This window comes from Rhinopithecus bieti, unplaced genomic scaffold (genome assembly GCF_001698545.2).
Source record: "Rhinopithecus bieti isolate Rb0 unplaced genomic scaffold, ASM169854v2 scaffold_64265, whole genome shotgun sequence".
In the NCBI taxonomy this organism is placed as follows: Eukaryota; Metazoa; Chordata; class Mammalia; order Primates; family Cercopithecidae; genus Rhinopithecus; species Rhinopithecus bieti.
Genome location: NW_016827299.1, coordinates 115,585 through 131,917, shown reverse-complemented (window position 1 = coordinate 131,917; position 16,333 = coordinate 115,585). Strand labels below are relative to the sequence as shown.

The window sequence follows — 16,333 nt, the reverse complement described above, 5'->3', positions numbered from 1 at the left end:
TCTCACTTGTAGCAGTACCATACGATTAATACAGGGTGGACTCACAATTTGGTCTTTTAGAGTAAAATAAAATTTTCCGTACTTTAAAAACAAGTCTCTTCTTGTGACAGAAAGATTGAGGGGAAAATTATAAAGGTTATCTATTGTAAGTTCAGGTTCAATCACTAGTAAAAATGGACATTAATATTTTTAATAACCTTTTAGGTGAAAAAGAAGATTAAAATTATCATTCTCAAAGCTGGTGAGTGATCAGTGATATAGGATCATTCATGCTCCTCTGATGAGTTGTGTGTTTGTAATAATCATTCCAGGACAAGAAATTTATATCGGAATCTGCAAGAGTGAACACCTTTTGTCCTAATTTGGATTTTAGCCTAGAAAATAAGCAATGATGCAGGAACACTTATATTACTGCGCATTACTTACAATACAAAGCTGGAGACTACTTAGAGTGTCTTTTTGTTTTGTTTGACAGGTCTCACTGTATCATCCAGGCGGATTGCAGTGGTACGTCATAACTTCACTTAACCTCGACCTCCCAGGCTCAAGTCGGTCCTCATGTTTTGGCCTCCCAGTTAGCTGGGGACTTACAAGCTGATGTCACCACACCAGGCTAATTTTGGCATTTTTGTAGGACAGGGTTTTGGCCATGTCACTCAGGGCTGGTATCGAACCCTTGGCTCAAGTATCTGCCCGCCTCAGCTTCCAGAGTGCTGGGATTGCAGGGGTGTAGACACCCCACCAGCTAAAGTCTTATAATATGAAAATTATGGTACATTCATACATAGCATTATATTGTGCAACTCCTAAAACTTATGTTTCCGGAGAATACTTAATAACATGAGGAATGGTCTTGATAAAAGTGGACAAAAACAACCTGTGTGTAATATCCAAATTGCCTTTGCAAAATTATGACAGTAGAGAAATCTGAATAGCTGATCCATCTTCTTTCGCCTCACAGGTGGGCTGTCTTGGTCATTCCTGGGGCCATGGGCCAGTAAACTTTGGAAAAATTTAGTTTACTAGCCATGATTCATGTAGTAGATTTGCACTTCCCCAATCACTCCTGTAAATAACATGACTATTGTAGAACCTAAGATTGACCTTTTGGGAGTCTTTCAGCTTTTGCCATTTTTGGGCTATGAATGGCCTCACCTAGACCAGCAATCCTCTGGCGGCCCACACCTAGAAGCAGACTAGGGAGGACTGTTTTCCTTGGCTGATTTCCTATGATTGATTTCCAACCAACAGGCATGCCCTCCTCCTAACACCTGCCCACAAACTATCTTGAAAAGCCCTAAGCCCTCCTCCTAGGCCAACATAGGTTTTGTAGCCTCCTAGCCAAATCTCTTGAATTTTCAAGAGATTAATTTGAGTAATAATTCCATCTTCCGCGTGGTGTGGCCGGCTTCACATCAGTTAAACTCTTTACCACAATGTCATGGTCTCAGTGGGTTGATTTTCTATGTGCGGCAGGCAGGAAGAACCCACTGGGCTGTTACAATTACATGTATATGCATATTTGTACAGCAATAGATTGATTCCAGGATATTTAACAAAACTACATCCTAGTTAGATTTTGTTTCTCTATTTATGTTATTTTTGTTTTATTTTGTTTCGTTTGCTATATAAAGTTATTTATTGTTACACAAATTGTAATGCATTGAAATCTTAAAAATAACAGATGATCCAAGTTATTATGGCAACTGCATAGTATATACCATACTAGTCATAACATAACATATTCTTGGTAGCATATAATAATCACTACCAGAGGACAAACAAGAATGAAATACGTTTATATCTCTAAATAAAATAAATGAGAAATAATTTTAGACCAATATTAAGATTCTAAAACAATCAGGTTGGCTAGTGTTAATAGTCACATGTTTTCTATGCTTTTGGTAGAATTATAGTCCAATAACTGCCTGAAGTCTACCAGTTATTTGGTGTCTATCAATGGTTGGCAGAAAAACAAATCATTCCCGTGAGAACTCCTCTTTTTCATTTCTGATTTGGGAGCCAGCTTCTTAATCGGAAACTCTTAGTTTACTTTAACAACAACAACAAAAGATTAAACAGGACTGACCAGTTTCTCTCTTGGTACAATGCTTTGGAAAACTATCGGCAGTATTTACTAAAAGGGAATATATGCATGCCCTGTGATCATCAGTTTCATTCCTGGATATATACCCACCCAAGACAGGTAAATATCAGCACCAAAAGCCACGAACAGGAATGTTAAGGAAGCAAAATTTCGTAGTAGCCTCAAGTTAGAAGCTACCCAAATATCCTCAACAGTAGAATGGATACATGATTTGTGTTACAGTGTTAGGACAAGCAAAAATTAAAAATAAGAGACTCAATTATTTCTGCTGAAAATAAGGAGAGAGATTTTCCTTCTCTCCTTTTTTTCTTAATTTAGAAAACCTAAAATTATAGGTACTTTCTCCTCACGTTGAAATTTATATACACCCTTTAGAAAACTAGTCAGACCTTTGTCAGTTTTATGACCCAGTGATGTCTTCCTCAAAGACCCAGAAGCCATTTCTTTGAAATGTAAACATCAAGGGAGATAGCCCACTTGTCTCCAATTCGCTGCAGAAGGGTAGGAGCCTAACTTCAGTTAAGCTTATTTCAAATTGCAAAACTACCTCCTGTCACGCAGATATGAAACGTTTGGTTTTCCTCTGGATAAAGCCAATTTGCTAACACAGATGGTCACTTCAATTGCCAAGTAAAGTTAGGATGAACTAAGTGTGATGTAATGAGTTTTATCTGCTTCGATAATTAAGGGGGTGAGATTCCTCTCTGTCTTTGCAATCTCTTTGTGATTGCCTGTGATTATGTGTTATGTTCCGTTTAATGTTTATTCAACAATAAAACTATTTTTTTTCTCTACTGTCTTTGAGGAGAGAGTTTCTGGGTTGGGAGAAGATGTAGTTTTTAATTATACTTCCCCAACAATAGAAAACTAACTGAGTAAAACACTGTACTAGACAAAACAATTGTGCATTAATTTCACAAGCATGATGCTGAGTGCAAGATATCAGACACAAAAAAAGCACACACTGTGTGATTCTATTTATATGAAGTTCTAAAACTGGCAAAAACTAACCTGTGGTGTTGGAAGTCAGGACAGTGGTCACCTTGAGGGAGAGGGTTAGTGATCAGGAGCAGACACTTCTGGGCTGTTGTTAATGTTTTGTGTCTTGAGTTAGGTGCTAGTTACACAGGTTTGCTCACTTATGAGAATTCACTGGGCAAATACTTCTGATTTCTGCATGTTTCTTCATGTGTATTGATAACTTCAATAAAAGTTTTAACATCTTATTTTCTCTATTTACCTTTTGGTTCCAAAATTATACTTTTAGTATTACTGCAGACATACATATGATTTTCATTGTTTTGAAATGAAAGAAGTTTAACTAAAAGAAAAGGCCACATTTTGTTTTCTAAATTTCATCCAAATCACACATCTGGGTAAAAGGGTTTGCTTTTCCTTACATCTTAAGGAACAAAAGCAGAACAATTATGAAGAAACAAATTCCATACTTTGGATGAGTTCTAACTTGATATAATAAGAGACAATAAAGGACCCATCATTATTTTAAAGCATAGAATTGTTTTAATTTTAAAGCTTATATAAATAAATGTCTTTAAATGGCAAACCAAAGAAATTTTCTTCTCTAGACTCCAGAAAATACCTTGATTTTAAGCTAATTAAGAGAGTAACATTCTAGTGGTTATTCTTTTAAGCAAGGTAGAAATTAAGACCAGTAGTGAAAAGCAGAACATTATTTATTGTGTGGCTATAATGTGATTAGCACTGTAGTAACTGCTGGAGATGGGGTCTCACTCCCACTGCCCAGGCTGAAGTGTGGTGGCACAATCACGACTCACTGCAGCCTCAACCTCTTGGGCTCACGTAATCCTCCCACCTCAGCCTCCCCAGTAGCTGGGACTACAGGCCCACACCACCATGCCCAGCTAAATTTTTGTATTTTTTGTAGAGATGGGGTTTTGCCATGTTGTCCAGGCTGGTTTCAAACTCCTGGGCTCATGCAAGCTGCTCACCTTGGCCTCCCAAAGTGCTGGGATTACAGGTGTGAGCCACCATGCCCAGGCTGGGGATTTTATTTTTTTTATTCTTGTCTTATGGAACTCAGAATCTAGTATGAAAACCAGACATGCATGTTTAATTAACTAACTTATAATGCAAATAGCTGGGAACTTCTCTAAGAAAGATCACTTAAAATTTTTTTATTTCTGTAATCCTTGCTAAGCTTGAAAATTTCAGAACTGGAAGAAATAAACTAAACATTTTCAAATATCATAAAGATGAATAAACTCTATCATTATGCAATGCATTTCTTCCAAATAAATAACCTACTCCCTCCCTTTCCCAATGGTAGATATCTATATATCGATACATATTTTTGGCCAAGCCCAAAGTGTCAGACTCACACCTTTATTAGTCTCATATTCAAACCTGTAAAATAATAAATCTTACGAACAAAAAATTGCCGAGTCTAAGAACACTCAAAATTTTAGACCTGTACTATGATAAAGGAATTAAATTCAGATTAAAGTGAGATTAACATCTTGGATTTCTAAACATAATTCTTAGCTGTGAGTGATAAATTGAGTTTCCCTTGTGGGTCTCAACAGCCAAGAAACTGAAGTATCTAGGTTCATATTTATCAAGAAGGTTATAAAAGGTAAAAGTTGTAATTAATTACTTTCTTTTTTAAAAAATTAATTACACATTAAACTCTATTAAAAACATGTTTTAATACCAAACTGAAAATTATCTAACTGATTTTTAAAAATCAAATGAAATTTAATTCTCTTGTAGATTTAAGTCAGGTCTTAATTCCATTACTTATTGTAACAGCCAACAGTAATATAAAGTATTTTATGTAAATAAGAATAATAGAAAAGAAGCTCTATTACCACAAACAATCACAACAAGCTTTGGGATTTTTTTACCCTAGCATTTGACAAATTTTACAGATCTGTATATTAAAATGAGAATTTGCAACTTTTAGAATGCCAGTTCGTACAGGAGTCATATTTTTAAAAAGTATTAACTACTCTTTCTATACTTCCATTCATAAATATATTTTGCAAATGAAAAATGAAGGTAAATGTTTTCTCTTTCTAGAATTACATTATAATCCTAGATCTCTGCAGTTTCTTGGCAGACTGAATTTGGACACATCTGTTCAATTTCTAACCCTCAAATTTATTTCTGGTACAATGATTAATCAAGTTCATTTTAGGTAAGTGGCTGTAATGCTTGTACCACTCTGAGACAACAATGGAGGCCACAAATTACTCTCTAATTTCATGCATTAATTAGTTAATATTAATTAGCATTTCCTTTACATACCTTTTTGCCAAAATTTCTGATTTCTCTGAATTTTCAATAGACAGGATGAAAAGGTTAATAAACCAGGTCAGTGAATACTGGTACATGGGCTCAATGTTGGCTAAATCAGCAAGAGAAAAAAACAGGATGGAAGAATGGATGGCAATAGGACGATAGCCCATGCGGGTGGCATCAATCTTTTTTTCCGTCTCTTCGGCTACTTCCTGCTTCTGAGAAATCTCATTAGCCAAAGCCTTGGAGGAAGATAATATCTTAATAGCAGTTTCATCTTCTAATATATTGCCTTCCGAAGATGAAAGAACTTCTAAAATCTTGTCTTCTATTTCTTTTAACTGCCTGGAATAAAACACACTTTTCTTAGAAGAAAAAGAAATCATTTAAAATCATTTCACGTATATGTTCTTTTATAAGAAACAAAGAACTTGCAACCGAAAGAAACGCATCACTTTGTGACAAATATCTGTAACGGTGATGCCTTATAATTAATTTCCTATCTCACAAAATGTCACAAAGATGGGCCTTTCTGCTCCAGTTCCCTTTTTAATGATCATTTATGGGCTAACTAGAGAGAAATATGGCAAGCCAATATACTCTGCCATCAAGGATCTCAGTTAGGAGTGAACAGAAAGCAGCACTCTGTTTATTTTCTGAAATTTTACATGACTTACACAGCTTTACTCTTTCTACCTCTGATATAGATGTTACGAGCAGAAAGTGGGATGCAACATATTCATTTACACCATGCTCCAGTAAAAACAGGTTACCTCAGTTACACAGTGAATACTAAAACTCTCATGCTAAAACTTTGTGGAATATTTGAAAATACCCTGCCCTGACTTCTGGCAGGCCTTCTAGCTCTTCCAGTGCCTAAGAACTTGCATGTAAAAATATCCTCAGTAATGCAGTTTTCTAAATTAACATAGAGGTATAATTCCTCACATTTTCCTGTTACACTTTCCCTTGCAGTATTCCTATTAAATCTAACAAAAGAGATCTGTAAAATGTATTTTAATTCATTCTAGTGATCTCGAAACAAATAAGAATAGTTCTGTTTATGATATTTAAAACCTTTTGTTTTCAGCTCCTTGTAATATCAAGGCTTGCTTTTCTTCTTCAAGGTCTGGCCTTTCTCGTGCCACCACAATTCCCAGAAGCTGATCTTGCATTCCCTCAGGGGTTATCATGAAGTTTAATAATGTTACCTATAAATGAAAAAATATACAAAAATTATATCATTATTTCTGTTAAAAACGCCTCTGCTTCTATGTGTCAAGTTCTGACCTTAAAATAGACTTCATTTACTATATATATGGTAGTACTTGTGAAGGTGTAATTTGTAGAGACTATGATTAACGACATAGGCAAACATGCTTGTTGGATTTAAAACCCAATCAGTTTCTCATAGTCAGAAATCTAATAACTCAAAGAGTTTGTTTGGTGATCAACTTATTCTCATTTCAAACTAGTGCAATTTCTGAGAACTCTTTAACAGCAAAATTCATTAGAATCAGGCTGGAAGCTATCTTCCATTTCAGTTGATCAGAGCAGCCATGGCATAATATATGGTTCAAAGCCTGGCTCTAGAATCATAATAGTTGGAGCAGCTGATTTACATTTTAAGGATTCTAGTGGTGTCAAAAGTAAAGGAAATCTTACAAAGTGAGATAAGAGAAAAGGGAACACTGTAATTACTTGTCATGGGTGAAGCATTTTTACAATCTGATAATCAGCCACTATTGTGAACTAAGGAATTTACATTTTCATGGTGTCCATCAAGACTGTCTGCTAACACCTGCTTCACCTGGGGACGTAACTGCTCTTACAGGCAGGTCTCTCTTCATTGCCCACATCTCCTGGTTCTTTCCCATAAACATGCAAACATGCTCAGGTCTCTTCTTTTAAAAAGCAAACAACAAACAAATCATTCTATTGCTCCCACAATCCTTTCCAGGTATGGAATAACCTCTCTTTGGGCTTTCACAATGACACTTATTGAAAATGTTATCTATATGTATTTTCTGCCTCCACTTCATTTCATAATACAGCCCTCCACAATCTGCTCCCTGCCCTGCCTCTGTGCACCCATCCACACACACTGCAATAAACCATAGTAACTTCCTGGCTCTGGTCACCAATGAACCCATAAGTCAATAAACACTGTCTTGATGTTGGCTTCGTTTGAAATCCTCACCTTTTATCTTTTATTTTTTCATGTATACTGTAGTCTACCTGACCTAATGTCTTGAATCACATCTATGTTATTTTTTTTAAGTCAGATGGTTCTTTATCACCATGTATCACCAATTTTTTTATTTTTAATTTTTATGGATATATAATAGCTGTATACATTGCACCTATGCCTTAAGCATCAGCTCCTACTACTCCCATTCACATGCCTTTCATTTTAGCTGCACAGAAAGGATTGCGGAATCCCATACACGCTGTCTATGAAGTGCCTCCATGTGCTTCAATGTTTGCTCTACTTGGACGCCCTTCCCCTTGTTATCCACCAGATCAGCTCCTATTCATCTGTCAGTGTGCAGATCAAGTGTTAGCTCCTCTTGGACACTTTCCCAGACAATGTGTTCTACCCCAATCACCACCCCAGGCTACTTTCTGTACTTCCTCATAGGGGTCTTAACTCCTTATAGCACACATTACACTGTATGCAATCAAGGGCATATACAACTCTCTCCTAGACCAGAATGAAAGTAACTTTAGCATAGGGGTCATCTCTTATTTGACTTCATGGTTTTATTGTTTGGCACGAAGTCATGCTCCCTACAAACTTATTGAATGAACAATCAGAATGCCCACATTCCCCGTTCATGGAGTTGCTCTCTGCTACTTCTATTTCCTAAAATTTTAGTCACTTGATGATTCTTCCCTAAGGCATTTTATATAAAGTAATAGCTAACATGAGTCAGGCTCTATGATATAAAGAAGAGTAAGATACAGTCTGGTCCCTGCCCTCAAAAAGTTTTCATCGAGTTGAGCAAACAGAAGAATAAAGAACATACAATGGGATAAGGGCTCTGAGAGCGGTAAGCTTGCAACGCTACAGGAGCACAGAGAGCACCCAACCCAGATGAGGGAGGCAAAGAGGGCTTCCCCCAAGCAAAGGACACCTGAGCTAAAACTTAAGAGTGATTGGCAGTTAGTCAAGAGACAGAAGAGGGCAACATTCTACACGGCAGAAGATTTCAACTTTGGATGCTGACTGGAATGTACTGCAAAATTTAAAAACCAGTAGCGTCTGGGTCTTGTGTCCGGAGAATTTGGTTTAATTGGTCTAGAGTATGGCCTGAGTATTTGGAGTTTTAAAAGCTCTCCAAGTGACTTTAATGTTCAGCCAGGATTGAGAACAATTGCTCTTGGCAAACAAAACAGCATAGATAAAGCAGCAGAGAAAGGCAAAGCACATTTAGAGGAATCTATTCCACCACTGGAGAGTGTGCAGGTAGGACCCAAGGAGCACTCTTCGCCTACTACCTGTAACTGAAGGCAAACATTTTCTACCACATGTGTCAGAATTCAATGTGTGCAGTCAGCAATATTAGAAATACTTGCTTTTTAACACAGGAACAGAAAACCAAACACCGCATGTTCTCACTCATAAGTGTGACGTGAACAATGAGAACACATGGACACAGGGAGGGGGACATCACACACTGGGGCCTGTTGGGGGCTGTGAGGCAAGGGGAGGGAGAACGTTAGGACAAATACCTAATGCACGGGGGGTTTCAAACCTAGATGAGGACTTGACAGGTGCAGCAAACCACCATAGCACATGTACACCTATGTAACAAACCTGCATGTTCTGCACATGTATCCCAGAACTTAAAGTAAAATTTAAAAAAATAAAAAAAAGACTTTTTACCCTTGAAAATTCTACAAAAATTTCACCAACTACCACAGATCATCAGAGGTGACTCAGTGTTCGCTCCTGATTTCCTCGTTTCCCTAATGAAAGGAGGCTCCTTAATAGGAAGTACTTTCCCAAACCCAGGTACCACCGCCACATTCTATATGGTAGTGACAATTTTGTCCAAAACTTTTAAATACATTTTCGATCACAACCTAACCTAAATTGTAGCAGCTAAAAAAAGGCATTTTGGCATACCGAAATCTGAGGGTTTTTTAAAATTAGAATTTTAAGGCCGGGCGCGGTGGCTCACGCCTGTAATCCCAGCACTTTGGGAAGCCGAGACAGGCGGATCACGAGGTGAGGAGATCAAGACCATCCTGGCTAACACAGTGAAACCCCGTCTCTACTAAAAAATACGAAAAAACTAGCCAGGCGAGGTGGCGGGTGCCTGTAGTCCCAGCTACTCGGGAAGCTGAGGCAGGAGAATGGTGTAAACCCAGGAGGCGGAGCTTGCAGTGAGCTGAGATCCGGCCACTGCACTCCAGCCTGGGTGACAGGGCGAGACGTCATCTCAAAAAAAAAAAAAAAAAATTAGAATTTTAATTTGAATTTTAAAACATGTGAACTAGTAGAGAAGAAACAACTCTATGGACAAACTACCTACATGTAGCAGGTTATAATCAACCAAACCCAATATAGGCAGCTTATCCAAAAGATGTATTTGTAAAGCAAAAGTGTTGTTCTTGTTTTTATGTTTTATTTCTCTCAAGGCTCTGCTGGTCTATGAAGCACCTTATGTGGATTAGAAAAAGATGTCATCTGCATGTAGAATCAGCCCCACACCAGGCCAAAGCCTAGGCACCTTGGGGCTAGATCTCAGCCCTCTTCAACTCCCCTTGCTTTCATGTACAGACTGCACAACCCTAGAAGCAGCCATCACTCTCCCTCCTAAAGACAAGCAGTTTTTCTCAACTGGTGGGAAGGTTATAAAAAAAAAAAGAGTCAAAAATGTTATCTTTCTAATCTTAATGACTTTTTAAAGCACCTTTGGAGGTGTTGCCTGATTTATGAATTGTTTGCATTGCCAAGGGGCAAAGGTTTTCCTTTCTTACAAACTAAAAATAGGTAACGCTGTTACTGAGGTTGCTGTTCTCTCTACTTTTCGTTTTTGTCTTTTCGTCTGTTGTTTCCTGGTGGGCGGGTCTATGCATACCTACCCCTGACATCAGCAGAAGCTGAGGCTGAAGAGGCTGACGCATCCAACTTCTTAGAAAGAAACATCTAATAGGGACTTAATGAACAGAAGCTTTGTCTGTGTCCTGGATGGCAGCAAGACAAGTCGGTGGATCCCTGTGCCATTACCCACGAGACCCAGGGCTCGTGTACCACAGGAGAAGTGATTTAGAAGGGATGTGTAGAATAATTGAAGGTTGTTTGACCGAAGGGCAGGACGCACGGTAAGCACCTGCTCTTACACGAGGCACAGTAGATAAACTGGAAATCTTAGACCTTTCCCAGAACAGGGGTAAATCAGAAGCCAATTTGGTGGATTAGCTTCCAAGATGGAGTTGCTTGAGCCTCCACATCTCCATATTCCCAGCTCCTGCTACTGGGTGGGAGATACCGTGTTTCCCTGCTTTTATTTATAAGAAAATATTTCCTCTGCAGGGACAGAGTAATTTTATTTTTGTAAGAAAATGTCCTACCTGTGGCCAATAAGTGTAAAACAGCTTCTTGCAAAACCCCTAGGAAGGCGACTCCCTCCTTCTGCCCACACCTAGGCACCTCCTCAATGGGATACTATCTGGGTTAAAAACTTTTCCCCCAATTGTCCAATGGCAGACCATGGAGGCCACTAACTATAGACTACATGGATATAATCATAAATTTATATGAGATAAGCAATTTTTAAAACTCATTAAATGTTATGGAATTCTCCACTGCTTTGCCATTTATTCATGGAAAAAGGATAAAGCTTTCAAGATATTTTCCCTATTGGCATGAGAAACCAAGTCCATAAGTTACATTTGCTTTAATCCAAAAACCATAGGCACAGTGGTAGCAAAATGTATGTTTTACAACTTTCACTTCACTGTGTTCAGACACAAGGAGGTATCCATTCATATTCCATTAATGTTGGGTCTTTTCACATCAAGACTTTTCAAATCAAGTCATTTGTTCTCAAATAAACATTTAAGACCATAAACTATGGTTTCATAATTTTATTTTCATTTAGACTCAAAAGGATTATACCAGCACGACACCATCCCTTGGGTGCTTTTGAAAGCAAAAGGTACATAAAAGATCCTAAAAGTGGGATCCGGAGGAAGTATTATAATTTGTAAATGAAAGCAAGTAACTGCCTCACTACGTTTTCTAGTCCCTGTTTAATCAATCCCAGCAATTAAAAATAATAAAGCAATAAGACACTCTAGGGATCTGAAGGGTTTTGATACTGAATCATAGGTCAGTTTCCTCCCCACAGCCCTTTATGACTCCTACCATAACCAGTTATTAGTGAACTAAGAATTGTTTATGTTACGTTCAATAGTTCCACATATTTTACTGAACAGTAAAAAAGGTTTTCCACGTCACTTACTTAAACATTTTTCTCTAACACAGCTCTAGGATTTTATCATTTCCTCTTTGCTTCCTTCTTTTTTACTTATATTTAAATGTTAAATAATATTGCTAATAAGTAACACTTATAGTAATACTATCTATTGGCTTTATTCTAAGCATTTTACACAGATTAATTTATTTAATTCACATCACTCTATGAGATAGATCCTTTTATTATTCCCAGTTGACAGATGAGAGAATTGAGGCACAGAGAGGTTAAATGAAATGTCCCCAATCACACACCTGACAAGTAGCACCTGAATCTATGGCCTTAACTACTACTGGATATTCTCTTCCCTAGCGGGTAAATATATAGTAGATATTTTAAAGTGTTTAAATAACATTGGATTTTAATTAATTAAAAATAGCCAAGAATTTCCATGTGTGTGTGTTTTTTTTTTGTTTTTTTGTTTTTTTGTTTTTTGTTTTTGAGACGGAGTCTCGCTCTGTCACCGGGGCTGGAGTGCAGTGGCCGGTTCTCAGCTCACTGCAAGCTCCGCCTCCCGGGTTTATGCCATTCTCCTGCCTCAGCCTCCGAGTAGCTGGGACTACAGGCGCCCGCCACCTCGCCCGGCTAGTTTTTTTTTGTATTTTTTAGTAGAGACAGGGTTTCACCGTGTTAGCCAAGATGGTCTCGATCTCCTGACCTCGTGATCCACCCATCTCGGCCTCCCAAAGTGCTGGGATTACAGGCTTGAGCCACCGCGCCCGGCCAGAATTTCCATGTTTTAACATTCTGTTTTTAAAATTAAGCTCAAGGGTCACTCCATTTTCCCCTAGTCTTCCTGACATCCCTGAATGTCCACCCTAAGTATATCCTCAACTCTTAAGTATATCCTGCAACCCAGGACACATTGCAGCTCCACTGTGTCTTCCTAGTCACACAATTTAGTCACTTTGCATATACATTATTTATAAGATAGACCTCTGGAGAGCAGGGATCATGTTTGTTCATCTTGGAGGGAATAAATTACACCATCTCAATCCTTTCTCTGACTCTCTGCAGAGAGATGCCTATGTTAATTTAAATATTTCCAATAAAGGTAAGTATTTGAATTCACTACATAACTCTTGCCTCTCTATATAACTTTCAAAATCTAAATAAGCATTTCTTAATGTCTTCTGCTTGCTTCTGTAAATGAAAGCAATCCTTCACTCACTCACTCACTCCACAAACATTTAATGAATGCCAACCAAGACTAAGAAGTAGGACTAAAAACAGAATAAGTTGTAGCCCATAAACCTAGTAGCTCAGTTGTAGATCAACGTCTCAGGACATTTTAGTCACTGACTAAAACTTAAAGCTAAATTTACTCTTTAAAGCAATTTTTAGTATTCTAAAAGAACAGTGATTGAAAACAGTTCTTCTAAGTAATTACATAAAATCAGATAGCAGCATCCTTAGTCTGAGAAAGAAAAATGGAGTTCTGTTTCTGAATTTCAATTTCAATAATTAGCATATTATCATTTATTACAAAGAAAGAATGTGGGTATATGCCTTCTATTTTAACAATGAAAATCTAAGAATCATATCCATTGTAGAAATTTGATTCTGATGACCTTTTTTTTTTTTCACAGCATACTGAAGGTTCCTTTATTACTCATTTTATATACTGGCCTTTACTGATGTTTCAGGAAGATAATGAGGATTTCTTAACTTGGTGGTAATATAGAAGCGGAAGTCAGGTGCATATTCAATTGTGGAGTCCCCAAGGCGGATACATGTACTCCCACCCTGCTTAAAGGTTTGTTTTAGTAGAAGAGGTTCCAAAATAGGATCTAGTTCTTCGCCAACATTTTCTAGCAACACTGGAGTAAAATCAGAAAAGATTTCATGTTATTTTAAATATTGACTATAAACATTCAACCCTCCAAGTGCTTTCAGCCTTATAGATAAATTCTGTTCCTAGATACCTACAAAATTATTTGTGTCTTCTGAAAAGTATAAAGAAATAATGCCATAAAAATAGCTACATTCTGTGGGAAGGACTTAAGTGGTGGGTCTACCTAGTCATCCCGCCTTCTTCCCTTCTCCTGAGTCATAGTCCCGCCAGGTGCATGCTGCCTGCCCTGGGGTTCACTAGGTGTCCAGATATTATGGCAGTAAAGTTTATCCATCTGAGACACCAGAGAAAAGGCATTTCCGGTTGTAGTTATTTAAACTGTGACTGTATTTTAATTATTAAAATGCTTATTGTAGAACATCTGCAAAGTACAGGAAGGAAGGTATAAATAAGAAATGGAAAATTGCTCCTAATTAGATTTGCTTACTTACTGTCTCTACTTCTCCCTAATATTTTAATAATTGACTCATACAGCATATAGATTGATAGAAAAATGACACGAAGGCCAGGTACGGTGGCTCACGCCTGTAATTCTAGCACTTTGAGAGGATTGCTTGAGTCCAGGAGTTCAAGACCAGCCTAGGCAACATGGCAAGATCCTGTCTACAAAGTCTCTACAAAGAAAATACAAGAATTAGCCAGGTGGCAGCTACTTGGGAGGCTGAGCTGGGAGGATTGTATGAGCCTGGGAGGTCAAGGCTGCAGTTAGCCATAATCAAGCTATTGCCCTCCAGCTTGGGCCACAGAGCAATATCCTGCCTCAAACAAAAATAAGGAAAAAAAGAAAAATGACACAAACTACACATAGCATAACTATTGAATAAACTATTATCTCTAGTGTTATTTATCTTTCTCCACACACAGTTGAGACTAAACAACATACTGAATTTTGCATCCTACTTATTTTTTTGACTTACAGCATAAATGTTTCGCCATGTTATTGAAAACTCTAATAAGCATGCTTGTAATTACTGCATAATAGTGTATCATATTAGTGTTCTCTTTTATAAACCAGTGCTCTATTATTAGATATTTGGATTGTTTCTTGTTCTGAATATTATAACAAGCACTGTGTTTAAAAAACTACATTTCAGAATATTTTCCTCTGATAGCATTCTAGAACGGGAATCCCTGGATCAAAGATCAGTGACATTGTTAAGGCTATTGATATCTTTGCTGAGTTAAAGTCTTACATTTTGGTGTGTGGGGTGCTATCATAGCCAAATTTGGATGATGGCATTTTGTAGATGTCCCTCAAGGGATGGGTGTGCAATCTGGATGGGAAGAAATGGGCTCAGGATGCTGGGGTAACAGGTATTTGGATCTCAATTGCCATGAAAATGCAGACATATTTTCTCCTTCCCACAGGTTATTCCTGGCTAAATTCCTAAAATTGTCTTCTTGGTGATTTGCTCCGTTGCTGAGATCTCAGCCAAGGCAGGTATGTCAGGTTATTTTTAAACTCATTTTTATTTTCTACTTGCATAAAATGATTATTTTTCATTGTTAAATAATATGAATGCATCATAATGTATTAACTATGTTAATTTTCTATTGTTTAGATTGCTTCTACTTTTACACTATTATTAATAATGCCACAGTGAACATCTTTATAAATAAACCTTTGTGTTCATCTCTAATTACTTAATCAGGCTGGAGCCCTAGAAGTAGAATTAATGGTCAACAGTTATGAACATTTTAAAAGCTATTTGTATTCCAAGTTACTTTCCTGAAAAGCTGTAGAGATTTCAGAGTTGCAAGGAGCACTCATTTTGTCATTTGCTTTTAAACCTATTTTTACAAAATATCACTGTATTTACAAATGCTAGACACCATGCTGGCATTATATTTTCTTGTCATTCTCATAACTTCAAAAAGCATGTTTTGCAGATGAAATAGGACAGGCAATCAAAACAAATTTTCAGTTAAATCAGCTAGTAAATGACAGAGCAAAGCAGGGACTTGAAACTGGCTGTCTGCTCCTTTGTCGCTCTTAACCACTATACCATATTGTCAGCATTCAATAATATATTTGTGACTTTCATTATTGATAGGTAAAAAATACTGTTAAAATTTGTATTTTTGGCAGGGTGTTTTTAGCTGTTCTTTGGCTAACTATATTTTTTTTCTGGAAACTTGTATACTAACATACTTGACCTTTTTTTCATTGTAGGATATATTATTTACAATTAGGTTCAGTGACAAGCATCAGAAAACCCAAAATGATAGCAATGACAAGGAGAAATTTATGTCTCATGTACAGGAGAGCCCAAGATAGTCAGCTCAAGGCTGAAAGGAGGTTGTATCTAAATAGTGAGGGATTCAAGATCCTGCCATCTTGCACCTTTACTATTCTTGGCACATGGCTTTGATCTCTTTAGCTGATATGGCCTTTTAAACCACATCCACATTCCATCCATCAGAAAAAAAAAGAAGAAATATCCTTTAAGGGTGTTTCCTGGGAGTCACAAATGGCACTTCCATGCTCATCTTTTTGGCCAGAAAACAGTAATTTGACCAAACCCAACCACAGTCATATGGCCATATATAACCATAACAGAGGTTAGGAAATAAGTTCTTTTTTTTTTTTTTTTTTTTTTTTTT

General features: G+C 37.3%; 1 protein-coding gene across 1 annotated transcript in view; it reads right to left on the bottom strand.

Annotated features, from left to right (window-relative positions):
- The window catches only part of LOC108523235 (dynein heavy chain 7, axonemal-like), a gene marked incomplete at its 5' end in the record, with an annotated part of 190,324 nt that overhangs the window by 63,299 nt on the left and 110,692 nt on the right, over positions 1-16,333 (bottom strand). Inside the window, 3 exon segments of the mRNA XM_017863753.1 lie at positions 5,396-5,731; positions 6,464-6,597; positions 13,504-13,694. Coding sequence (XP_017719242.1) covers positions 5,396-5,731; positions 6,464-6,597; positions 13,504-13,694 — 661 coding nt within the window.